This window comes from Phycodurus eques, chromosome 6 (genome assembly GCF_024500275.1).
Source record: "Phycodurus eques isolate BA_2022a chromosome 6, UOR_Pequ_1.1, whole genome shotgun sequence".
Taxonomy (NCBI): Eukaryota; Metazoa; Chordata; class Actinopteri; order Syngnathiformes; family Syngnathidae; genus Phycodurus; species Phycodurus eques.
In genome coordinates this window covers 10,525,108-10,553,106 of record NC_084530.1, presented here as the reverse complement: position 1 = coordinate 10,553,106, position 27,999 = coordinate 10,525,108, and the positions used below count along the sequence as shown (strand labels likewise).

The 27,999-nt window shown below is 40.9% G+C and overlaps 1 protein-coding gene across 3 annotated transcripts; it reads left to right on the top strand.

The window, feature by feature from the left end:
* Window positions 1–28: 28 nt before the first annotated feature.
* LOC133403538 (dynamin-2-like) lies at window positions 29–27,124 on the top strand. 3 transcript variants are annotated; one of them, XM_061678471.1, is made up of 20 exons: window positions 29–428; window positions 3,855–3,928; window positions 5,584–5,733; window positions 5,821–6,024; window positions 8,178–8,276; window positions 9,474–9,634; window positions 12,483–12,625; window positions 12,727–12,862; window positions 14,127–14,194; window positions 15,966–16,104; window positions 16,955–17,041; window positions 17,132–17,202; window positions 17,668–17,722; window positions 19,579–19,689; window positions 20,501–20,610; window positions 20,689–20,800; window positions 23,429–23,596; window positions 24,032–24,255; window positions 25,264–25,500; window positions 26,013–27,124. In XM_061678471.1, the coding sequence occupies exons 1-20, from the start codon at window positions 268–270 to the stop codon at window positions 26,077–26,079; spliced, it is 2,577 nt and encodes an 858-aa protein (XP_061534455.1). In that variant the 5' UTR covers window positions 29–267; the 3' UTR covers window positions 26,080–27,124. The 3 variants fall into 3 exon arrangements, with proteins under 3 accessions (XP_061534455.1, XP_061534456.1, XP_061534454.1); XM_061678472.1 differs by lacking the exon at window positions 15,966–16,104 and adding an exon at window positions 14,444–14,582 and having other exon boundaries at window positions 26,013–27,123; XM_061678470.1 differs by lacking the exon at window positions 15,966–16,104 and adding an exon at window positions 14,444–14,582 and having other exon boundaries at window positions 26,010–27,122.
* Window positions 27,125–27,999: the final 875 nt, after the last annotated feature.

Here is a 27,999-nt window from a genome sequence, read left to right as displayed (position 1 = left end):
CCGGATGATGACAGAAGTTTTCAGTCAATGTGGCTGCAGTACTTCGTTATTCATCCTGCTCTTTATTGTATTGCAGCTGGGACGTGTCAACATTTGATCTTTCCTCCTTTTCCTGGGGAAGGAAAATTCAATAAAACATTGCTATTTGACTGACCGCAGTTCCATCTCGAACTTTGGATAAGCGACCCGTCGGCCTTCAATTTGACAGTGTAAACAGCCACTTCGAGCCCTCTGGGCGGACCGGGTTGTCGGCACCGGGTGGCCACCATGGGAAACCGGGGGATGGAAGACCTCATTCCCCTCATCAACAAGCTCCAAGACGCCTTCAGCTCCATCGGCCAGAGTTGCAACTTGGAGCTGCCCCAAATAGCGGTCGTCGGCGGCCAGAGCGCGGGGAAGAGCTCGGTTCTGGAGAACTTCGTTGGCAGGTTGTACTGTTTATGTGAACTTTGGAATGTGAATGTGACACTTATGAAGTCAAATATTTTCCGTTGGTTTGTCACTTATGCCTTGTCTAAAAGTTGGCAATTAGGCGCTCTCCCGCGGTGGTTTCTTTTCATTTGGGAAGATGAGCTATTCACCATCAACAATTGCGCTTTTTACGCAAGAAAATATGTGTACGTATTGAAGACAAACACCCGAGGTTAAATGAGCTAGAACAAATATACCCGAATATAAACTCAACCGAAATATTTATTGTCTGATCTCTTTCAGCTTCAGCGAATCTGTCAAACATTAACGAAGTCACATCCTCAAGAACGCTACCCCGAGGCTGTAAATACATATTTTATTGGCCGTGCACTAAATAGGTCAGGTCAATGTTTGACTTTAAGTGGTAGACAAATAGATACGCCTAGACCTGGAGGTTTGTGTTTTCTAGATCAATAGATTAATGATCATAAATGGGCAGAACCGCGCTTGAGTCTTTCGGGATACCAACACTGCGGAATTTGTGAGCTTTTTCAGTGTGACTGACAGAATCTTAATGAGGTCCCCCTCCAGATAAATAACAAGAAACCAACTGTTAGACCATCATTGGTCATGCAGCCACACAGACTTTCTTCAAGCAATTATTGTTCACATAAACTCAGAAAATCTGACGCGTGTTAGTTTCATGATGTTGTCATTCGTTGCGATGGGGAAAATTTGGCCATGCCTTCCTTTCCCCTTTTGCCTTTTGTCTGTAGGTCCCAAGCGGTTCCTGGGGGAGACAGTAGGGCCATTGATGTGCTGATGTGAGGGGTCATCAGTGATGTCACCAGCTGCACTGGCATGTGTACATGACACACTCTCGAGCAGATAGTCACAAAGGGTGCTGATCTATTTTCATGTCTGTTAAAGAGCCTACTAATGAAGCTGTTGATATTCTTCACTTAGTTTGACACTTTGAGTGACTTTTTGAGTCTCAAGAACCTGAAATTGACTAATCTGTTTGCCCCAAGTGTTTCTTTTCTTTTTTTCCCCTTGTGCATTGGTTCATAGTCTTAGAGTAATTGTAAAATACCAAATATCGTGTGATTGTGAAGTATTTGCCAACTTTGCAGGGAGCACGAGCGAGAAGTCCTTGCCGGATACACACACTTGCCAAATGTGGTGATTTTTCCATGGATGTGAAATGAATTATATACCTTGGAGCTCAGACTATCATAGTGCTTGATGTTTTACGAGATGCTTGGATATCTCTTATGACTTCCACAAAGCTCAGAGAAGATCAAAGATTTTAACTAATCACACAAAACGTCTTGGTGTATAGATAATTAATGCATGGGTTTGTGGTTTGGTTCGGAGGTTCTTCTGTAGTTGTCTTTAATTATTGCTCTGAGGCTTCCCTACAGTTGTGAAGTCTAATTAACATATAAGCCAGTGATACAGAGATCAAGCATTTGTTGACAAACTGACCTCAGTGAAGTCATTGTATTACAATGTTAATCTGTTTAAAATAATCCATACTACTGTATTTGCTTTCAAAGAAGCCTCTTGTCTTGTGCATCACTGGACAGTTTTATGTCTTGAAACCACTTATTGTTTTATTCTGCACAAAAGGTGTTGACTGGTAATGCAGTCTAGTTCATGAGTGTTACTTTGTTCATCCAAGTTCTCTTCTGGTAATTAAAGGCTAGACTAGAATTCCTCACATTGGTTATTTTCCATTTGATTGGGCTTGTTTTAGCTGGATGTGTTTCAACTGTTATAATAATGTTCTAGGTCCAGTTTTTGTTAGCTTTTTCACATTTGACTATCAGTCAGTGTTCAATGTACTATGACGTCACTGTGAATTTTCCCATTCAATATTTCTATTTTCATAGCTCGGATAGGCTCCAGCAGCCCGCGACCCTAGTGAGGATAAGCGGTAAAGAAAATGGATGGATGGATATTTTTCCAGTTGTCTTTTTTAACAGACCTTTCAGTCATTTCATGTAAAGATATGGTTTCAGCATTCATAAACAGTCACAGAATTCGTTTGGTGCTTTTGCAATAGGAAGTACTGAGGACGGAGGATGGGATTCATTGTTGTGTAACTTCCTAAATGCACCGTCAGCATTGGATAACAGGCAACATGGGTGTGTGTGGTTTCTCGTGTGTGTGTCTGTATGTATGTATGTGTGTGTGTGTGTGTCTGTCAGATCTGCTAACCTGCCAACCTGCTAACAATGTGCTGTGGAACAGACTTGACCAAAATATTGAATTTATTTTATATTAGCCAAATTGGGGCAGCAGTAACTCATCTGCAAGGAATCGAGCTTTGGAATCGGAGCGTCGCGGTCAAACACTGCTGCGGACAACAAATATAAAATGACTAGTTGTTGGAGTGATGGAAGCCAGCTTCCTGACTACTATCGAGGTGCCATTGCGCAAGGCACGGAACCCATCATCTACGTAGCTCAGGAGGTGCAACACTGTTTGCACGCCACTTTCACTATGACATCTCTCCTTGTGTGCTTGCATTTATGAGATTTGGTTCACTGTGGGTTTTGTAACACAGATGTACAGCAGAGTGTCAGTTGATTCTAATAGCATGATAAAAATGAAGAAAAGAAAAATCCCATTTCCCAATCTTCTTTGATTTTAGCATGTTTCACTATATACAGTATATGATAATTTTGTTCTATAAATATATTTTATAAAATGCACTTTCTATGTCAATTGGAAGATATTACATTAACATTTGTATGATATTTGCTGTGGTGTTAATGCGTCATTAATTTGTATTGTTATTTTGACACTTTGTGTAATCATATTTTGCTGAGAGTATCGAATCAGTCTGGCTCTCATAACGACAGATCCGTTGCCGAGAGTGATGTGTCATCACTGACCTGGAAATAATCACAATTCTATTGAATTCTATTGAGTTTCCATTCTGATGGATGTTTGTGTATGTGCACAAAAGGAAATAGAAAGATGTCTTCCCTTCTCTTTTGCACAACGGTTATTAAGGTTAAAAGCTGAACTTTTCCCTTTCGCGTATGATGTATTTTTTGTGAGGAGAACAGAGGTCATAGGTTTTGTATATTTTTAACAGTATTTGAGATCCCACCATGGACCAAAAAGATTATCTGCTCCTTCAATTTTGACAAAATTTATGGCATTCTTTGTAAAAGAGAGGAAGGGTTGATAAAACTAATTACCAACTTCTGCACTAGATTGAGTATGCATACAGTACCCTTGACTCCAACTGTGTTTTCATACACAAAATTCAAAGATGTCTGGTTGGCTACATTGTCTGGTAGTGTACTACCATAAATTCTTAATGAATGAATGTCTACTGTAACATTTTGAAGATTCAGTATGAGATACAGTTGTGTTTCGTTTGTCATTTGTGTGTGTGTTAAACATCCCTTGTGTCTCCCCCGCAGAGACTTCTTGCCCAGAGGGTCTGGTATCGTCACCCGTCGTCCTCTTATCTTGCAACTTGTTAACAACAAAGCAGGCAAGTAGAATATGCACAGCAAAGGCCAATGTATGTACTTATTCCTATAAACAAAACTTGAATCTGTATTTCTTCAAATAGTGGCCTCCGCTGTAATAAGATGTCTCAATTAGTTCCTCACTCAGATACCTCTGCTGTTCCCTTCAAGGGAAAAACAGGTGTTAACGGCTAATACCCCCATTCAAGTAGACTCTGTAAACACGAGCTCAGTTCATCGATGGACCCTGTTGTCCAGACTAGTGGTCAACTAGTCAACACATCAGCTTTACCACTCTGCGATGATGGTTACAGCTCAAAGTCGATTTATCGCTAATCACGTGTTTTGGCATGAACGTGGACGCCTCACTGCAATTACCAGTTGGTGGGTTCGTGCAGCAAGTTAGCAGTGGTGCCTCAAGCAGACAATGAAAGGAAGACAGGCGGCGGTCGATCAATAACCTTTTTTATTGTCAAAATGAACACTTAATATCACCCAAGAAAACATTCAATTGGTGTTTCTCTCAATCGTCAGCCATTATCCCGCAGACACACGGTCACAATCTTCTTCCTCCTTCCACTGGCCCCACCCTGCGACTCACTTATTCAGTTACAAATCTTAGACACACTTAATGGTCTCTCAGCCAGTTAGATCTTCTAAAACATTTACAACTATCCACGTAACGCTATTGCAGATTTGCTGCAATACATTATTGTTCTGTATTCCCTCGTCCTGTAATTAAAAAAAATATATATATACTATAATTACGGACCGTTATGTACTGTAGGGAGTAGCGACCCTGCAGTTGAGTTATGAGAATTGGTGTGAGTTTAACAATTTCCAACTGTCTGTGAGCCCATGGAGGTGTCCAAATGTGATTGGATGAGCAAGTGTCTGATTGTGGCTGGATTAATGAGTTGCAGGTGGGACCTCCGCACCTGAGAATGGCAGGGAGAGTGAGTGAGCGAGCTTGTATCAGCCAGTTGAAAACTGAAAGAAAATCTATAATGTCACTGAATAACGGAAGTCGATTCAGCTATTATCATCTTTGCATCGACTACAAAAAAATCTGAAGTCCTTCAACCAATAGTTCACAGACTGCTTAGTCCATCAGCACTCCGTAGCTCCAAAACAGTGGCACCCACCAATGTACATTAAAAGTCTTTCAGACAAATTAAAAGTGTGAAGTGTATACTTTAGTCATCGGTGTATATTATTTCATCAAGTATCATTATTTAAGCAGTGTTTGGTACTGGTAGGTATGGGTTTTCTCTGGGTAGTCACATTCCTTTCACATTCCAAGGACTTGCATAGTTGATCTACATGATCTCAGAATCATCAGAATCATCTTTATTTGCCAAGTATGTCCGAAAAACACACAAAGAATTTGTCTCCGGTAGTTGGAGCCGCTCTTAGTACGACAACAGACAGTCAATTGACAGAGAACACTTTTGAGACATAAAGACATTGAGAAAAACAGTCACTGAGCAATAAAGGATTGCTAGTTATCTGGTAATGCCGGTACAATTTTTATTTTATTTTTTGACAATTCTGCAAAAAGATGCACAGTCCTCTATACCTGCATGTGCCCTGCTATTGGCTTACCTCCAGAATCGGTGTTCCTGATTAATCTTTTCTCTCCTCAGCATCATACCATTTTCTTATTTTCTCCATGCAGAGTATGCAGAGTTCCTGCACTGTAAGGGCCGTAAATTTGTGGACTTTGATGAAGTCCGTCAGGAGATTGAAGGAGAAACTGACCGGCTCACTGGATCCAACAAGGGCATTTCACCCATTCCAATCAACCTCCGAGTCTACTCTCCTAACGGTGAGGAAAATACACACACATAAAACACAAAGGTTTCCCTGTCATCTTGCTGCAAGTTTCTTTTCCCCCTCTGTTAATACCACCCAGTGTTAAACCTGACCCTGATCGACCTGCCGGGGATGACCAAGGTGGCAGTTGGAGACCAGCCTGTAGACATCGAACACCAGATCAGAGACATGCTGTTACAGTTCATCACCAAGGAGAGCTGCCTCATTCTGGCCGTCACTCCGGGTAATACGGACCTGGCCAACTCTGATGCCCTCAAGATTGCCAAGGAAGTGGATCCTCAGGGTAGGACAATGTTTGTTCTTTTGAATTTGTCAGGCTAGTAGCTTCTACACTTTAAAACAATGAAAAAATGCCCATGTCTTCATGTTTAAAGGTCAGATGACAAAGATGTTATGGGATTAGTTAAAATTAATATTTGCATTGTTTATATGTTATATACACATAACTTCCATCAAGTCGTCAACTATAGTTTAGATAAAAAGGAGGTTTTTATTACGCGCATTGAGCACTCCTCAACATAAGCTCGAGACACCGTGGTGTGGTCACTCTATCCACCGCAAGGGCTAACAGAAGTGACGTTTCAATTGACAAACACCGCGCGCTCCACTCTATACACAATGGCTAGAAACGTGTTGGAATATGAGGAGGAGGAGCAGAATTTCGACATACAGGAGTACCCAACTGAACTTGGCATCGTCAAACCGTACATGTTTGAGCCGATCAGGAGGTCGGAACGTGACAGTGACGAGCAGCCAAGTAGCAGCTGTACAACAGAAAAAGAGAGTGGCTACTGGCGCGATATGACGGTATGTCAAAAGCATGTCTTTTTATACAGTCATGGCTTGAAATAATGGCACCCCAAGGGCCACTTCGCTGCTGCACTGTGGCGGCTGCGAGATTTAGTTCTCTTGCTGGCGGTTGAGGTCCCGATGGCCGTAGGAAGAATAGTTGGCACCGCAGCGGGTTTCAGCCTCTGCCTCTGTATCCAGTGCTTTCTGCTAAGCCTTTCTCAAAACACGCCGGTTCGAAGTGATCAGCACAGAGTTTAGAATCCTTGCTAGGCACCAATTGCTGATCATGCTTCTTCCCCTGTCGATTGACTTTCCCTATCCACTGGTCACGTATGGAACCATTTGTACAACCAAATGCTACACAATTTACAATCGTGACATTGCTAAAACATACGACAACAAATATACAAGCACGGGAACAACAGCATGGAACAATGGCACACAACATCGAATGAACAGGCTGTTTGGCTCGTGTTACGTCACAGCGCCGGATAGAGCCGAAGACCGGAAGTGGCATTCCGAATCATATTTAGCAATTTAACTGCTGTATATCCGCTTTATAATCACTTTGAAATGGGAGATGTGGTTTGTAAAAGGGTTCTGGAGTTATCAATAAAAACTATTTTACATCTTTGTCTTCTGACCTTTAAGCTATTTTCACTTTTCTTTCTTCCTGAAAAACCATTAGAAGCAATATAATTTGAATTAATTACAATTTCCTGTCTTACTTAATAGCTATACGTATCTATTAACCATTTTAATAGCCAGACTTACATTTTATAAGTGAATTCAAAATAATGCCAATGGTATTTTTCATCCTTATTACACGAGGCCTTGTATTATTTTCTTCTGACTTTCTAAAACGTAATGCAAGCCTCATGCACACACTTTAGCCTAGCTTGCAGCAGTTGCTCCATAATTGGATTAATTGTTGTGAAAATTGCACCCATTTCTGTCATTATAAGTTGAGTAAAGGTTGAAAATATTTAATTTGTTCAGTGTCAGGTCATAAATGTGTTGATGACAAAATGCATTTTCGGAACAAATGAGCCTTGCATCAGCCTCACTGGTTGTAGTGTTAAAAACCTATTGTTAGCACGTTAGCCGGTCAACCTAAGGTACATTTAGCATGGATCGAATGTAATACTTTTAATTGTGTATGTTGATGTTAGCGGCAACACGGTAACCGACTGGTTAGCACATCTGCCTCACAGTTCTGAGGACCGGGTTCAAATCTGGCATCGCCTGTGTGGAGTTTGTATGTTCTCCCTGTGCCTGTGTGGGTTTTCTCCGGGTACTCAGGTTTCCTGCCACATCCCAAAAGTGTGGTTGTGGTTGTTTGTTTATATGTGCCCTGCAATTGGGTGGCGATCAGTACAGGGTGTACCCTGCCTCTCGCTTGAAGATAGTTGGGATACGCTCCATCATGTCCGCGACGCTAGGGAGGATAAGTGGTACAGAAAATGGATAGATGTTGATGTTTGCATGTAGCTCAGTGCAACTCTTGTCCTCCTACATTTTCATTGCTTACATGTAGCGACAGATCAATTGTTTAAACTTTTTAAAATAGTGTCAACATTAGAATCCTGTTGCATCAGTGAAGAATTGGGGTGTCATTTTTGGTCGTGACACATTTGCCTTCAGGTCTGCGGACTATTGGAGTGATTACCAAGCTGGACTTGATGGATGAGGGGACTGATGCTCGAGACATTCTGGAAAACAAACTGCTTCCTCTCCGCAGGGGTGAGACCACACACACACACACGCTTACATTCAACAAATACACACTATTACGACCACTGTTTATTGTGCACCTATTTTTTTCAACAGAATGACCCTAAGAAAATGTCAGTCTTTTGTCAGTTTGATGCATTTAGAGCAGGGGTGGGCAAACATTTTGGCTGAGGGGCCACATTGACTTTTAAAATTTGACAGGTAGGGGCCAAGCCAGGACCAGATGCTTACACCACCCCTCCCCCCTCAGGGAACAGTGTTGTTTTGTTGATCACCTTTTTTGCCAGTGCATCGAAGTCTGATGTTAGTTTTGTTGTGGCAATTATCAGAACACATCTGAGGTGTTCATCACTCAGCTGGAATCTGTAGGATGTTTTGTTGGTGTTCATCACACTAAAAGTCTGTTCACACACATATGTAGAGGCAAACACTCCCAGCATCCTCTGTGCCACCTTCAGGATTTTGGGAAATTTGTCTGCGCTTAATGAAGCATAAAACTCATCCAGTTTGAGAGTTGAACTTCTCTCTTAAGACAGTATCACATTGGAGATCAATCAGTTCCATCTGCAGCTCCCATGGCGCTGTTTCAGGGTCTTGTGTGACTGAATTTTGGATGACACTTTGTCAGATGAAGGTGTTTTCTTGAGCTTGCAAGCTAGATTTTAACTGCTGGGCCATAGCCATCAGTTCCTGCATTGATTGGCTATTAGCATAATCAGCATGCTTGGTAGAAAAGGGACAGCTGATGTTATATTCCTCTAAAAACCGCAATGGTTTCTTAACAAATTAGACATACAGCCTTTAACCGGACTTCAGTGAAAAAGTATTTAGTAGTCCATTCTATATTAAACACTCGGCACTCACTGTTGACTTTTCTTTTCTTTGGCCCACTCATGGTTGAAGAGGGTTCAGAGCAGTAGCAGAGTAAAAACAGCCAAAGTCAAATCAATGTATCACTGTACCTACTGCGCTACCTGGTGGTACCACTCGGCATTACAGGACAAGGTCAAAGTAATGTAGTCCTAATTTTGATATGTTTTGGGCGATTCTAAGTACCAATCTTTGGTGGGCCGGATTGAAATGATCAATGGGCCTGATAGTTTGCCCACCAATGATTTAGCTCCTCATTCACCATCATTCCCATCAAGTAAAACACCCGTTTGATATCACAGCAGTGTAGAATGTTCTGTCCTATATTCTGTATAGGTTACATTGGGGTGGTGAACCGCAGTCAGAAGGACATCGATGGGAAGAAAGACATTCGTGCTGCATTGGCTGCTGAGCGCAAGTTCTTCTTGTCCCATCCTGCATACAGACACTTTGCTGAGCGCATGGGCACGCCACACCTGCAGAAGACACTGAATCAGGTCAGATATACACCTAGCCAGAGCTACTGGGTCTTATGACTTGCTGTCTTAAGACATTTGAACTACAAATCTTACTACTTTAAAGGACATCCAGTATTCATTATATAATTGTTTGACATTTTCATACAAACCATCCATACATTTTCTATAAACACTTGATGGCACAGTTTTGAGTTTAATTTACTTAAACATTGTAGACCATATAAGATATATAAATACGCCTTATTGCTTACTACTGCCGCCTCTAACCGTGTTAGTGGGGCACTGATCTTACCAAAAGACACTTTATTAAAACTCCACCTTTTCAACCCTGTGCCTAGACGTTGGGGTTCACCGTTTAGGTTGGGGAGAATGCTGACTGACTGCAGTTTGCGTCTATGCACAAAACAGCTCAGAGTACCCTCCCTTTTTGGAGCCCTTGGAGAGGGTGCTGGAGAGCAGGCCTGCTCTTGGCACATGGACACCTGGGCCACAATTCAATAATTGAATAATTGATAATTGAATAATTAATTATTCAATAATTGAATTGTGGCCCATGTCTTGGACAGTCGTGTGAAAATCGGGGTGGAGCTGTCAACTGACATTGCGGTGTTTTAGCTTGAATGGTGGAAGAGAATTGCTGTCAGGCAGACCCTCACAATAGGTTTGAGTCTACTGGGAATGTCTGGAAGAGTCCCTGTCAAAAGCACTTTCAACTCCCATCTCCAGCAAACTTTGACCACGTCGTGGCGAAAGAGGGTAACATTAAGTCCAAGTGGGTCATGTTCCGTGCTTCCATTGCTGCGAGGCACTGACCACCGCTGTGGTCAGTGCCTGTCATGGCGTTAATCCATGAAACCGTTGGAGGACAGTAACGCCGATGGATGCCATCAAACTGAAGAATGAGTCCTGTCAGACCTTTTTGGGTTGTGGGACAGGAGGAAGCTGATGGGTACCGGCAGGTCAACTGGAATGTACGTAGCTTTCGGTTTTCAGTTGATCTACGTTCCCTACGAGCTGTTGGTAGCAGGGATGTGGACTCGAGTCACATGACTTGGACTTGAGTCAGACTCAAGTCATGAATTTGATGACGTTTGACTCAATATGTTAAATGACTTGCAAATCGACTTGGACTTGAACAGCAGTGACTTGTGACTTTACTTGGACTTGACCCCACTGACTTGCAAAGACTTGCTACTTTGACCAAAGCACTCAGAAGCCAACACTTTGTAGCTTTCTCTATCTATAGCTATATGTGCAATTTACTGCTTTACTACAGGAAAATATAAGTGACAATTTAATGCTAAATAAGCTATACATTCTTCGTGTCCTTTTCTTCACCTCTTTTTGACGTGATATTTTACATAGTGCCCCCGAGAGTTCCAAATGAGATACCACAGTTGGATAAAAATTATACCTTTATAACAAGATTACAAACTTGTGTTCCTCTTTTTTTTAATTAATGGCTTTTGTTTTTTTGATACTCACAAGAAATCTATTCATATTTGTGTTTGAAATTGCCTCACTAGAAATGTTGGTAGACAATAAAATGCAGTTTCATGCTGTATCCTCAATGTGAATTTAAGAAAAATAGTTGATTATCTAAAAGAGGAAACCAATTGGTCATTCATTATTAAGTGAAATTTCTCATTTTCTCTTGTGTATTCATAATTGCTCTTCAACCAAGCAAAAATATATTTTATCGTATACTTGATTATTCCGATATTGTCAGTAGAATAATCGATTACTAATTGCAGCACTACCGGATGCTTATTTGTGACAGGTCTGTTTAATGTCACTTCAGAAATAAAGTGAAAAAAAATAAGTCATAGCATTTTCACAGAGTATGCGAAAACCTACTATCAATTGGTTTTGAATGGGTAATAAACTAACCTGGTTGTGACCCATAACATATTAAAAGTATGTGAACATACCTCAAGCAATCCGTGAATGAACATCCTCTCCCGAGCATCGATGATTTAGAGTTGTCAATAAACCTACCATGCATGTTTTTGGGATGTGGGAGGAAACCGGAGTGCCCGGAGAAAACCCACGCAGGCACGGGGAGAACATGCAAACTCCACACGGGCGGGGCCGGGGATTGAACCCCGCTCCTCAGAACTGTGAGGCAGACGCTCTAACCAGTCGTCCACCGTGCCGCCAGTGTAAATCTCAGAATCTGTATGCCTGTGCCCCGATCAAAGTCAGCAAAATCGGATTAGACCAGCTGCACCAAGATTTAAACGTGTTCTCAGCAGGCGTATGTTTAGATCTACTTTCTGCAACAACATTGTCACTCCACCAGGAGCATTTCAAAGGACACACCCTCGCTGCGCCGGAAGGCCCAGCTTGGCGTGGACTGTCAATTTCAATTTAAAGCCTAAAGCCTTGCGCTTGCACAAAAATCATGATATGTCAGGGTTTGGGGCCCGCCGCAAATGTGCCGTCTACAGAAATAGAGCCCTTAACGTACATGCGATGACACTCATAGTTTTACTAAGTAGCTGTTTGTTGAAGTTTGATCTTCCTCACTTCTCATGTTCTTCTTCTCTCAACATCTCTTCTTGCTGTTCCTTCTTTTGGAATAAACTTGTGATGTGCGCCAAGGTCTTGCACGAGTTACTGTTGTGTTGTGTAATGTCATCCATGGTTGACCTGCAAGGCATATCCCCCCCAAAAATGGCTGAATTTCCTGACCATAGGGGTGATTGAGTTTAGAGGGTTCATTGTATTGCATTTAGATTAAATTTTGTAAGAATCTAGCTTTATTCAGCTAGCCTATTACATCATTGTAATAAGGTTAAATAAACAAATAATAAATAATACAGTATTAAAGTGTGTTTTTTTTTTTCTTTTTCTTTTCCTCCAGCAACTTACCAATCACATCCGTGATACCCTGCCAGGGTTACGCAGTAAGCTGCAAAGCCAGCTACTCTCCCTGGAGAAAGAGGTGGAAGAATACAAAAACTTTCGTCCTGATGATCCTGCTCGCAAAACCAAAGCCTTGCTTCAGTCAGTACATGCGTGCACACACACAGACACACACACGCGCAAACTCAACACTCAAACTCAACAATATATTGAAAAACTCTACTACACTGCCTCACATGCAGGATGGTGCAGCAGTTTGGCGTGGACTTTGAGAAATGCATCGAAGGCTCAGGGGATCAGGTGGACACCTCCAACTTATCCGGAGGAGCAAAGATCAACCGCATTTTTCATGAGCGTTTTCCTTTTGAGCTGGTGAAGGTGACTATCGTTACAATGTTCACTGTCATTTAGATATTAGGTAGCAACATATCAAGTGCCCGCCATTTTTGAGAAATTTTCTACAAAAATATGGAATGAGTACTTCAGAAGCCTCTAAAATCCTCCATAAGAAATAAATTCCCCCCCAAAAATGTATTACTAAAGTACAGCACAAGACCTATTCTACTTCCCACACTGCTTTTATCATGAATAATGTCCCATTTATGCTATTTAAGTTGAGTTTTTAGGGCAAGTAATAATAATAATGAATTTTATTTGTATTGTACTTCACATCCATAGATCTGAAAGTGTAATATGGGGTAAAATTATAAGTGGAACTAAAAACACCTTTCGCAAATATATATATATATACTATATTTTTAAATATATGTCTTGAGGTAACATTTAAAAGTATAGTCTCTGGGGCCTGCAGATGGTCCGGAAGGGTGTTCCATAGCCTCTGAGCTACAGAGGAGAATGCCTATGGTACGGAGCTTGGTTCTGGGGGCTTGTAAAGTGTTCGTGGCTGCTGAACGGAGGTGCGTGAGGGAGTCTGGAGTGGTTAGGATTTCCTTTCGGTACTGAGGGGCATGTCCATGAATGCAGTGGTGGATGAGAAGGAGACCTTGTACTAAATCCTGAGTGGTATAGCGAGCCAGTGCAGGGATTTCAGGATGGGGGTGATGTGGTCATATTTACGCACCGTCATCAGGATACTGGCCGTGCTGTTCAAATGACACCTTTTGAAATGACAACTTGAAGAACCCCTCGGAATTTCCGCCCGTAAAAGCTTACTGGTGGATATTTTTAAGTGAAACTTGTTAGCCAAGTGAAGAAGTGGTTCTCCAAGTAGCAGACTAAATGGAAGGGTCCAGGAGATATGTTGACAAATGATCAAATTGTACTATTTCACTCTAATTTGATGGTGTTTTTTGACGACATTTTCTATAGGCGATATCACACAAAAACGTTTCCCAAAATGGCAATTTTTTTCTGATACAAAAAACACAATTTCTCTGGAATCCATCATCTTCATTTTCAAAATTCATGGTGCAATGTACTCAGGTTGCAGAGGCCATTCCAACCAGACTAAGCATTTTGACAGACTGTCATTTTTGAGAAATCTTGTCACGTTGCAGTATTAAAACTGATAATGGCTGATTACTGCTATCAGGCATATGGCAACAGCATGCAGCTTGCAATGATTTATAAATTGTTCCTTCTTTTTATGAAATATTTCAGCCTTTTCTTCCCCGTGTCTTAGATGGAGTTTGATGAGAAGGAGCTGAGGAAAGAGATTAGCTATGCTATCAAAAACATCCATGGAGTCAGGCAAGTTGGACCAGCCTGTACACATAAACTTAAACACTTTGCCTCCTTCTGCTAGCTTGTGTCTGAGCTATCTCCCTTGTTCGTCAGTCTTATAACACCCATCCAATTCTTCATGTCCCTACTCATTGTGCTGTCCTGTTGTTCTAATTTGATCTGTTTTAGTTCCCTGGCTTATTTTCCAATTAAGTGTCCCCCATGTGTGCCTCCTGTCTTCCTGTTCCATGTCTGTCCCATCTGTATGTCCTTCAGGACAGGCCTGTTCACCCCAGACATGGCGTTTGAGGCCATAGTGAAAAAGCAGATCATTAAGCTGAAAGAACCGTGTCTGAAATGCATCGACATGGTCATCCAGGAGCTCATCAACACAGTCAGGCAGTGCACTAATAAGGTATCACTGCATGGTCCCTGCCATGCTTGTACACCAGAGCGTGGTCAACTGCAGTGCTGCTCGGAACATTATTATTATTATTATTATTATTTATTTTTTTCCCAGCTCCAACAATATTTTTATGCAGCTACACATATGTTTACTCCATTTTCACATGAGCATTAAAGAGGATATATTTAGGAAGTGTGACTTAATAATAATTGGGTCTCCGGAGGGCCTACTCACTCATCAAGTATGAAATTAAGAAAACTGGAATTCTTTTGTTGTTATCGACGTATTTTTGAAAATGTGTTTTTTGAGCGACGTGCTCTGATTTTTTTGCCTTGCCAGTGCATGAAGTACGTCCTCTACGGGTAAAAATGCTGTCTTTTTTTCTACAGTCTGGGCTGTGAGCTCCGCTTTCGCCACTTTCAACCTGGTTGTCATGTTAAAAAAAGGTGTGCTCAGCATCGGTTTCGTAGTAGAGGGGGTTCATACACCAACATTTTCCTTAGTTGTGGAAGAAATCAGGTTTTCTTTAAAACGGTAAAGTTAATTTGCTTATGCACGTACAGTATGTTAAAGTCCAAGCTGCACTGTGGTTCACTGCAGTGGTGTCTCTGTGAAGCTGTGTGGTCAAAAACAGATCTTTACTGTACGTGTTCCTGTACCGGCTCGTAAGAAAACAAGCTGCAGGTTTTTTTTTTGTTTTTTTTTAAACTTAAAAACTTTGTGGCCTTACTTGAACTGTGACAAGATTTACTTTGTGCTCTAATAGTACACTCAAGCTCTACCACTACGCTTTGTGCAAACTTGGTGAGACAAATCAAGAAAGAGACCATACAGTCTGTGAACATGCATTTCATGTCTGTTTGGTGAATATAATGTTTGTTCGTTGTTTATTTCTCAATGTCAGTTTTTTTGTGGTTTCATAGCAGGTAGTGTTTTTTCAGGCTTTCTTTTTTAAAAACAGTTTCCTGCTATAAACTATGCACTGTTAAGAGTTAATCATCTGTAATCCTGAGGGAAAGTTATGCATTTCACTTTATTGTTAAAAATACACTATTTGGACAAAACCTTTTGGTCAGATGAAGACTAAAGATTCAGAGGCAATGAAGTGGTCTACTTCGATTAAATAATGAATGAAGGTGTACCCCCACTTCATTTTTTCATACTTGTAGTAAACCTGCAGCTTGTTTAATTTGTCCAGAACATGAAGCAGAACTAACTAAAATGTTGCTTTCCCCCCCCCCCCTTTTTGTCAGTCTTCCTCAATGGCATCACAATTTACTCCTCAAATATGGGTTTTCCTTTCTTTGCTACCCTTCTCTACCACCTTTCTACACAATACTACACTATCTCATCTTCCATTAATTGTCCAACTCCCATGATGCATCACCACAGGACAGGCCTGTTCACTCCAGACTTGGCGTTTGAAGCTATAGTGAAAAAGCAGATCATTAAGCTGAAAGACCCCTGTCTGAAATGTGTCGACCTCGTCGTTACCGAGCTTGTCACCCTGATCAGGAAGTGCACTGAAAAGGTAAACGGGAGAAGTAGCGAGATGGAGTGACGGGTGAATAGAAGGCAATCCGTGAACAATGCACAGGAGAAAAGAACTAATGTGTTGCTGTCTATTGCTGTTAATGATTACAGGCTTACATCGCCACCCATCTCATCATGTGATTCCCTCTTTAAATTTAAGAACCCCTCTGATCCTGGACCTTGACCAGCCCTCTTCCCCCCCCCGCCCCCATCAGCACTAAGAGCAGTGATTTTAACAACCCCTCACTCACTCATGAAACCAATTTCCCATGGCACAGTCAAAAATATCACAACTTAGAAAAGGGAGCCTGTCTTGTCAGCAGAGAATTTTGATCTACAGTTTAATATTCCCATTCCTCAGACCATTTTTCCATTCTCACACCAGCTCTTTGCACTCATTTTTTCCAAGTATCTCATTGATGTTTTGGCTTATGCTACTTTAATATAGTGGAACCTCCAAGATTGAACATAATCCATTGTAGGTAAATTTTGAGTTTTCCAATAGTGAATAATGGAATTCAAAATGATCTGCTCCAAGGTCCTCAAAAAGGATTATTTATTTGTTTTATTATATTTGTATATATTATTATTTATTAATTATATACTATGATATTGAAAATGTTGTTTTGACATTTGACTGAAAGGAAGTAGTCCAACTTGGAGGTACCACTGTTGTCACTTGGCATATCTTACTCTGGCTTCATGTATTTGTTAATAATGCTCATTGGAATGTCTGTGCTAGTGTGAATCAGTGCTTCTATGCTGACATGTGCTTACAGCGTTGCGTATTTTGTATCATTGCGGTACCCGCAGCAGAGTTTGTTCTTTTTTTTTTTTTTTGTCTGTAGCTTGGATCATATCCTCGCCTTAGAGAAGAGACAGAGCGAATCGTCACCACCTACATCAGAGAGAGAGACAGCAAGACTAAAGACCAGGTCAGTGTGTGTGTGTGTGTGTGTGTGTGTATGTTGCAGCTTTGTGTAATTAGAAGGTCTATAGGAAATATGTCATGTTTTTCCCATCAGGTGCTCCTGTTAATTGACATTGAACTATCCTACATCAACACAAATCATGAGGACTTCATTGGATTTGCCAAGTGAGATACTATTTCTGGTTCAATAGGATCAGTAAATGTTTCTTTTTTTCCAGCTGCACTCTAGTTGTTTTTTTCCGCTTGCCTTGATTAAAGTAGCATGCTCAATAACAATAATGAATTAAAGGATCTTCTTAAGTTGTTTGTACAGCTGTGTATGATAAAGATACACTCACCAGCTACTTCATTAAGTTCACTAGCTCACTGTATTTCAATCCATTTCAAAGAGATATGGCCATCTGCAGTCCCTTTAACAATACATCTTACACCCACTGTACACATTCATGATAAATACTGTAATAAAGGATAAATAAAGCCTTAATACAGCATGAAGAAAATTATTTAGTTGCTCCAAAACGCTATTTAATTTCACTGTTGCACTGTAATTACTCACATATTGAAAGTGCATCTTACCGTATATACTGTAGCTCATTGGTTAAAAAAAAAACTGAACTCCTGATCTTGCAGTGCCCAGCAGAGGACGGCTGCAAATGCGACTAAGAAGAGAGTCATGCCTAACCAGGTAATAGCCTAACATAGCTTTTTTTTGTTTTGTTTGAATGTCTTGGTCAGTGTGTGGTTGTCTGTCACAGTTGTCTTTTGATGATTCCCATTAATACCTATATGATTCTTGTAAAGTGTCAACCATCCTTTTGAAATTTTGTGATGCTGGGGGGAAGTGAAAGATCATTCATAGATGAATCTTAAGAACTGGGCATCTTTTCATTAAATCCCTCTCATCAGTTAAGACAAAGTAATGCACTCAGATTGGTCTGCTAACAAATGACGTTTTTTTTTTGTTTTTTTTTTTCCCCTGCACAACATTCAGACAAATTGGCTGCAACAGTGATTTGCCGATTCTATAATACCATACTTTTATACACACCAGTGTAATACAAATGTCGTCTGTATTTCCTCACATATGGGTTCCCTTGTGTCTCAGTCTGGCAGAGAGAGAGATGTAGAGAAAGTGGCTCTCTGTCAACCGTGTCATCATTTGTCTGTGTGTGTGTGTGTGTGTGTGTGTGTGTTTGTGTTTGGGCTGCAAGATATTGGAAACAAATTACACTGCAATTTTTTTTTTTTTTTTTTTTTTACAAACCGGTGATATATACTGTATTGCGACATGAAATAATACAGGATCAAATTTGGAAAAGTTCATTTTGTACGCGAACTAGTTCAACGTTCATGTCATTGTTCCAAAAATGAACTAGTTCAGTCCATAGTTAATAATTTAAAATGTTTAACTAGTTCACCGGTTCAAAAACAAATTTGGTCATAGTTCTGTTTTTTTTTTTCCAGTATGTTCCTGGTGGGCTATTCCCCTCTAACTACTGGCATTTCATTTCCCCATTGTTGCCACCCGTTCAGTACACATTAGTAGACAACATGAGGAAAAAAATTGCTTGAATGTGTTTTTTTTTTAAATGGGGGGGAAAAAAAAGAAAAAATGCAACACTATGACAGGAACGATGGTGAAAGGACATTGATAACTGCATTCCTAGCAGCTCTTGCTGACTTTATTAACAAAATAATTGATCTTCTCTTATATTGCAAAACAAAATAAATTCCATATCATCAGTATGATCATACAGTGTTTTAACTAAAACAATAATAATGTTCCTCGCAATGCAGTTTTGTCACTGGTGATGTAGTGGTACAGTCGCCTGACTTTGGTGCGGGCAGCGTGGGTTCATTTCCCACTCAGTGACGGTGCGAATGTGAGTGTGAATGGTTGGTCGTGTCTATATGTGCCCTGCGACTGGCTGGCGACCAGTTCAGGGTGTAGTCCGCCTTTCGCCCAAAGTCATCTGGGATAGGCTCCAGCGCCCCGTAACCAGGATAAGCGGTGTTGAAAATGGATGGATGATGGATAATCCAATTTTACAATTATGCACTGTAACAAACAACATACCCACTCCCATTTACACAGTGTCCCTGAACGCACCTCGCACACTCACAGCTGCCTCGTGCCTGCCTAGTTTCATTCTGAAAAGTAAAATAGGAAACGCAGCAGTCGCACATTCTTTCTAGTAGCATGTTCAAACAGGTCCCTCTCCTGGTTACTTTTAATATTACAGTTGGTTCACTGTATATTCCCGAACACCACCATCACAGCAGACCCTGCATGTGACTATTGCGCACGTGTACATCACCATGACGATGCTCAAACTAAATATCGTGCAGCTCTAGTGTGTATTTGTATTTTTTTGTTTGTTCATAGGCTCTTAACTTGCATAGTTGTTGATTTATTTTTTTTATTTTTTTATTTTTTAGAATTTCTCAGGATTGTTTTTGATAGTTGGATGTTTTCTTTGTTATTTTTGTATTTTCTTGTGGTTTGTGTGTATTTGTAAAGTATTTGTGTCTCATGCACAGGTTATCCGTCGAGGCTGGTTGACAATCAACATTAGCATCATGAAGGGAGGCTCCAAGGACTACTGGTTCGTCCTCACTGCAGAGTCCCTTTCCTGGTACAAAGATGAGGAGGTAAGGAAGGGACAATGCTTTATTTATTTATTTTTTTAATTGGCTGTCCTTTTATCTACAAGGCACATTTGCATGACATTTGTATTGCTCTTAATGCAAGCATTTTGTTCTTAAAAAATATAAAATGTTGTACACAATCTCCTACCAATACTAACTGCAACTGCCAGTATTAACAGCCAATTGCCTCCAGCTCGTGTACATCCCTATTGAGATGGTCAATGCTCAAATGTATCTGGAGCGAATATTAGTAATTGTCAGAAACGGTTAAATGTTAGTACTGCAAGTATATGCTCATGGTCACATTATTACATGCACCTGCACAATCGGTTGATAACTGATACAAGTGATGTGTCAGAAATTCTGCCTTTGCAAAGATAATAACATTCAGTTTTGATCAAAACCTTTAAGAGAGGTATGAAGTATTATTTAGGCTACTTTATTTAGCTACACAAGTGTGGCAAAAATACATGGAACCACTCATGACGCAGTGCCTGTTGTGTCATGTTACTCATGCGTTAGGGATCATGAGCATCACTATTTTAACACTACCTGTCTTCTTAGTGTTAAAGTCTGCAAGTGAAACTGGTTTCAAAGGATTGTATTTTCAAGCTCCATCATTACAATTGTCCTTTAAGCAAATAGCAAAGACGTTTTCCCCCACGCATTTGTCTGAAGACAACACAACATAAATCACATTGCACTGTTATGGCTGAACTCTGAAGTGCAATTTGAGTGCATTCATTTATGACCCACGAGTGATTTTATACAGTAAAAGTAAGTAAGTGGCTGGTTGCATGTTGTCATTAATCAGGAGAAGGAGAAAAAGTACATGTTGCCTCTTGACAACCTGAAGCTACGAGATGTGGAGAAGGGATTCATGTCCAGCAAACATGTCTTTGCCATATTCAACACTGAGCAGAGGTGAGTGCAATGCTGCCAACGACTGGTCCTTTCGACCTTTTGAACGTGTGTGTGTGTGTGTGTGGGTGTGTCACACAGGAACGTGTACAAAGACCTGCGGCAGATCGAGCTGGCGTGTGACACTCAGGAGGATGTCGACAGCTGGAAAGCCTCGTTCCTCAGAGCTGGTGTTTACCCTGAGAAAGACCAGGTATTGACATTTTAAAATAGGTCATGTGCAAACATAGCTGACAGATATTTGAAGATACACGCAGTAATGTGACGATTACAGTTTTGGGCACGTTAGACTTGTTGGACAACATTTTGATGAGGTTAAAGTAGGCTTGGATTTACATTGGGTAACTGTTTTCATGAGCACTAGCCAATATTCCCTTTTTTTACATACAGGACATAGAGGTCCATGACTAAGCACTCATCTGGGTCCAAGTCTTAACCCTGTTGTTGCATTATGGGTCAAATTGACCAGTTTGAGATCCGTATTTTAAAATCAATGACAATATTTTTAACGTGTAAAAAAAACAAAAAAAACAAAAATAAAATAAAAAAAACTTTTCTCCTATGCTAGCCTTATTTTGATTAGTTAGTACCTTGACTTATGAGTGTAATTGAATTTCTGCCCGAGCTTGGTAATCAATTTTCTTGTATATCAAACAAATGATCCCAGTTAAAATGAACTGATGTACTGTTAATCCATTCCAGCCCCGATAACCACAATATTTTTGTTTTTTTAATAAAGAAAATAACACTGTTTTGTATAATAACATAATAAAAGAGAATGAAAAGAAACAAACATTTGATTGAGTAATTTTGTCCTGCAGTATTTGTATGTTGCATGTGCCTTTTGAGAAGACGGGCCTAGTGAGTGACATCAGGTCGGGTTGACTCGTTATTTCAGTGTGAGCGTCTGCTCGTTGTGAGTGTTCTCATTTTGTATTTACGTGTTTGACTGTGACAACTGTATATAAAGAGGGGTGGCGTGGCGCAGAGGGTACGCCCTGCAACCAGAGGGTCGCCGGTTGGTATCCCCGTCTGAGCGCATGTCGTCGTCATGTCCCTGGGCAAGACACGTAACCCGCATTGCCTACGGATGAATGCGGTCGGATGTTTGGTGGTGTTCGGAGGGGCTGTGGGCACAGAGTGGCAGCCACGCTTCCGTGTAGTAGGTTCACCACTGTTTTATGTTTTTGCCATTTGTGGATAATGGCTCTCACTTTGGAGTCCTAAAGCTTTACAAATGGCTTTATAACCTTTTCCACAGTGATAGATCTCAATTACTTTCTTTCTCATTTGTCCTGAATTTATTTCGATCTCAGCATGGTGTCTAGCTTTTGAGGATCTTTTGGTCTGCTTCACTTTGTCAGGCAGGAACTATTGAAGTGAAAATGTTGAACTTTGCATCCATAACAGTCCGGATGGTTCTTTTCCTCTTTGGCCCGGAGGACACGACATCCACAATTTCCAAAAACAATTTGAAATGTGGTCTCGTCGGACCACAGAACACTTTTCCACTTTTCATCAGTCCATCTTAGATGAGCTCGGGCCCAGAGAAGCCGGCGCCGTTTTTGGGTGTTGTTGATAAATGGCTTTTGCTTTGCATAGTGGAGTTTCAAGTTGCACTTACGGATGTAGCGCCACACCGTATTTACTGACCGTGGTTTTCTGAAGTGTTCCTGAGCCCAGGTGGTGATATCCTTTACACGTTGATGTCGGTTTTTGATGCAGTGCCGCCTGAGGGATCGAAGGTCACGGGCATTCAATGTTGCTTTTCGGCCCTGCCGCTTGCTTCTATGCAGTGGTTTCTCCAGATTCTCTGAACCTTTCGATGATATTATGGACCGTAGATGATGAAATCCCTAAATTCCTTGCAATTGTACGTTGAGGAACATTGTCCTTAAACTGTTTGACTATTTTCTCACGCACTTGTTCACAAAGAGGTGAACATCACCCCATCTTTGCTTGTGAATGACGGAGCAATTCAGGGAAGCTCCTTTTATACCCAATCATGGCACCCACCTGTTCCCAATTAGCCTGTTCACCTGTGTGATGTTCCAAACTGGTGTTTGACGAGCATTCCTCAACTTTCTCAGTCTTTTTTGCCCCCTTTCACAGCTTTTTTGGAACGTGTTGCAGCATAAAATTCTAAGTTAATGATTATTTGCTAAAAACAATCAAGTTGATCAGTTTGAACATCACATATCTTGTCTTTGTAGTGTATTCAATTAAATATAAGTTGAACATGATTTGCAAATCATTGTGTTCTATTTTTATTTATGTTTAACACAACGTCCCAACTTCATTGGAATTGGGGTTGTATATATACATATATCTATACACACACACAATTACTGTACTGACAGGCCACTCTGCCAAAATGAAGCCATTACTCCAAAAGAAACAAAACACGCAGATTGTTGTTTGCAAATGCACACAGGGACAAAGACATTAATTTTGGGGGACATGTCCTGTGGTCAGACAAAACTCAAATTTAACTGTTTGACCATAACCTTTCACTGCTCAGTGACTCTCCGTAAGTGTGTTTTTTTTTTATTTTTTTTTTATGTTTTATGTCTCAAAAGTATTTTTTGTCAAAATTGCTTTCTGTTGTCGTACTAGAGCGGCTCCAGCTACCGGCGACAAATTCCTTGTGTGTTTTTGACGTGCTTGGCAAATAAAGATGATTCTGATAAGTGAGCTTCGTTACATTTCGCTGGATTGCTGGATTCTCATGGACTCTGCTACTGGAGCAAATAGGGATGGAACCCTGTTAGTCAAACACATTAACAGAGAGACATTCTGGCCTGTCTCCCTCTCCCTCCAGCCAGACAATGAAGATGTGATGATTCCAGGCGACACCGTGTCTATGGACCCACAGTTGGAGCGGCAGGTGGAGACCATCCGCAACCTGGTGGACTCCTACATCAGCATTGTCAACAAGTCCATCAGGGACCTCATGCCCAAGACCATTATGCACCTCATGATTAACAGCGTAGGTTTTGCTTTTTTTTATTTTTATTGGCGCCTTTGGAGTATTTCAGGATCTCTTTGTTTCTGCTTGTTTTGTTTTTACTGGCCTATCGGTATTAAACATATTGACTAGATCAGCAATTAAGAAATAAAGGGACACATACCGTATGCACTTTGGTGGGGACTAAAAGTGTAATTATTGAACCTGGAGGGGGAAATTACAGGCCACTGTGTTCTTTAATCTGACACACTGATCATGTACATCTTTATCAAGAGTCCTTAATAGGTGGAGGACACTATATTTGAGTGATTTGTCAGGTTTTTGTGATACATAATTTCAAAACTTTTTCCATTAAAATGACCCATACAACCTGTACAACTCAACTCAAAAAAAGACATCTTTTTGAGAGTAAAAATAAATTGCAAATAATAAATTAATATGCTATTTGACTTTCAGGCAAAGGACTTCATCCACTCTGAGCTGCTGGCTTACCTATACTCAGCTGGGGACCAGAGTAGCCTGATGGAGGAGTCTGCTGAGCAGGCTCAGAGGAGAGATGAGCTGCTCAGGATGTACCATGCTCTGAAGGAATCTCTGGTCATTATTGGTGACATCAGTACCACCACTGTTTCAACACCTGTCCCTCCACCCGTAGACGACACCTGGATCAAAGAGTCTCGGTAACAAGCATGAATAGAATGTGTGGTTCACTAGCTTGAGGGTTATCATTGGTAAAATTGGAAAAAATAAATCTTACCGAAATGTGTAAGTTAATTAATAGCAATGATTATACTTACTAAATTTGCTATCAAACATCTATATCGTTGTTCCCCAACCTTCTTTGCATTCTACGGAGTCTGCATTTTTCTCCCGGACCCGCTGTGGTGGCGTGCGCGCATGAAAAATGCATATATGGTTTATATATATATATATATATAATATATATATATAATATATAAAATATATATATATATATATATATATACACACACACACACACACACACACACACACACACACACACACACATATATACATACGCACACGCCTCGCTTCTGCTTACTCCTTCGCCGTTCGTGGTGCGTCCACTGTGGGCGCGATGTAGGATTGGGGGTCGGAGTTGTTGTAGGGAGCCAGACCAGACTGCAATTCCGTAGCTTCTCAGTGAGAGTAGACTTTGAATTCCACCATTCGCACTCACATTCACACCTATGGCCAATTCAGAGTCTTCAATTAACCTACCATGCATTTTTTTGGGCGGGGCGAAACCAGAGTACCCAGAGAAAACACACGCAGGCACGGGGAGAACACGCAAACTCCACACAGGCGAGGCCGGACCTGAACTCGGGTCCTCAGAGCTGTGTGACAGATGTGCTAACAAGTCGACCATCGTGCCGCCTATTGTCATAACTATATTATTATTACTATTACTTTCTGAGCTCTGCAGTATCAGAAGATATCAGATGAACTCCTGATCGTAAAATCGGCACTTATTCATCACCACTTTTTTGAGAGGAGGTATTGTCAGTACGACGCACCTGGTAATGAACTGAGGCCTGTACACTATTTGAGGAAATGTGAAATTTAAAAATCAACGTTTTCTTACTCTGAACTGCAAAAATATGCCCATCACTTTTGCAAAAATGACTTAAGTTTCCCGACTGAACTGAGATGTTGGTCTATCTCAGTCCTGCGGCAACCTGGCCTACCTCTGCGACAGCGCCCCCTCCAAACCGACCCCCGGCAGTCAGGGGACCCACGCCCGTTCCAGCCCCACCCCTGAACCCCTCCCCGGCATTCGGTGCTCCACCAGTGCCTACTCGACCTGGACCACCACCCGCCCAGTCCGGTTTTGATCCAAATGTTCCACTGATTCCCTCCAGACCGGCACGTGTGCCTCCTGCGCTGCCACCTGGCATCCCAAGGTAAGCAAACAACAGCAGCCACACTTTTAGCAAGTCTACTTCTAGTTTACTTCAAGATATCGATTGGTGCATCATCCCCATAAAGAGTGTGACATCATACCACTACAAAACAAACAGGTTTTTAAATGACACTTTATTACAAGAAGACAAGCATACAAGTTTGAGAAAAGCCACCTTCAGTTGTCTTCCAATTTGAATTTTTTGACCACCAATCAACAGATAATGCAGTGTGTCTACCACCACTCCAGGTCGTTTATTTTGATGCATTTCCTAATTTATGACAGTGGAACCACTCCTACTTGTGCTAAACCATACTTCTTGGTGGAAATGGAGCGAACGATGCTCTTTTTTTTTACGGTGTGGGCTAAGTGATGGGAAAGTCAAAGGTGGCGGTGTTTCTGGTGCTTTGGGGATCATGGTGCATGACTAGCTGATGATGTTTTTCCTTGCATGTTTCTCCCCCCACCCCTCCACCCGCCCTATTCTACCTCACTTCTGTCATCCTGCAGCAGAAGACCCCCGGCTGCTCCCAACAGACCTACCATCATACGTCCTTCAGAACCCTCTCTGCTTGACTAGAAGCACATGCACGTGCACACAATATGGAAACACATTTCCTTTAGTTTACACTTTTATATTTTCAGTTTATTATCTGCAGTTAATAGACATACTGTATCCATTTTGACTGTGTCGTTGATTCTTGAACAACGTGCGCAATGACTTTTGACATTATGCAAAGGCTTAATTGTGATGAGTCTTTCGGTTAAAGAAACGTCACACTTTACATATAGTGTTTTATGTTAAATTGATTTTATTATGATGGAAAATTCCTTTTTAAGGTAATCATTAAGTGATTTCTACATGCTGTTCTCTCAAACATCTTACACGCTATGCTCTTCAATATGTAAGTAGCACTTCTTGATGAGTCGTTTCTCTGCTTTGTTTGGCAGATCTACAAAATTATAATTTAGGTCACCCTACAGTGGACCATTTTAGTTGTTGTTCCTTAATATTTTTGCACAATTACTTCCATAATCTAGTTCAACATCATAAATATGACTTGAGTTTTGAAGTTTTTATTATATCCATCTCGCACCAGTTTTCAACCTATGGTGAAGTTTCATCCTGCCTTGAGTTTGTGTATCATGATTATCACATCAAAAGCCATAAATATCCTTCTTTGAGGAAAAATGCCTGCCTATCAAAATGTTTATTAAATGATGCCCTTAATTTAAAAAAAAGAGGATATACTATTGCTTTATTTCTTTTAGCCATACCTTTGTGTGTTTTTCCATCTCTTTTTGCATGCTAATTAGTCTTGTGCGCACTATGATAGCATGCTCACTTATGTACTGTAGGCTTTACACAGCAGTTCAGCTCAGGTGAGATTATCCAATTTACATTAGAGTCAAGTGACAACATCTGTGCAGCGAAGGCTTGTTACATTTTTGGGGAATGTGTTGCTGTGGTAAGTACAGTTGCTAGGAGCAACAGAATAAAGACAGTGCAGCTTGGAGCTATTCATAGAGCTGGAATGACAAACTAAAAGGTATGCAACTGAAGTTTTACTGGTGTTGTATTGTATTTGCTTCCCCATTGTGTTTATCATTTGGCATTTGAATAAAGAAAAAAAAAACCATCTGCCTCTTCCCCCAGACGACCTCCGCACTCTCGTAGCAACCAAAGATGATGGAAGCTTTGACATACCTCCTAGGGATGGATGCCCACACGGCCCGTGGCACATCAGGAATTTGTTTCCCACAGGAGAGGAATTACCACTCAAATAAATGATGGTTTTTATGTTCAGTAAAGTGGAATTTGTGGCGAGACATGATGGATGTGAACCTCAATCGACTTCTGAGCATGAAAGTACACACTGTATGTACAGGGGCATCTCAAGTAAGATATCGTAGAAAGGTTCATTTAATTCAGTAGTAATTAAAAAAGTGAAATCCACAATCTACCAAATTAATTAAACACAGGAAAATAATTATCAGAAGACTAATTAACTAGATTTAGCTATATTTCACTCAATGGTGTCCATCAAGGGGAACTTCAACTCACCACTCCAATGTATACTTTGTACTACACATCACATTCAGAACCAGACACACACATGCAGGCATCCAAGGAGAGATTCTGAGAGAGAGGTGCGCCAAGTACGGTGCACCAGTTGAGCTGGGTTGTTGCTCGAGGGCACTTTGACAGTAGCCAGAAAGCAGACTAGTGTATCTATGCAACTACTCGCAGACAATGTTTTTTTTTTTTTTTTTTTTCCTTCTTTACATTTTGCCAAGAGTGGGACTCAACCCCATGTCCTCTGACTCCAAAGCCCAACTTCTCCCAGACTGAGCTTAACCATTTTGATTGTTTCTTATGTAGTATAATTTCTTGAGGTGGTGGATGTTAGTCATCAAATTTACAAAAATAAAATTACACTGTATGTTGTGTGTGGTGACTCTCTCCCTTTTACAACCACTGAAATAGCATTTGACATTA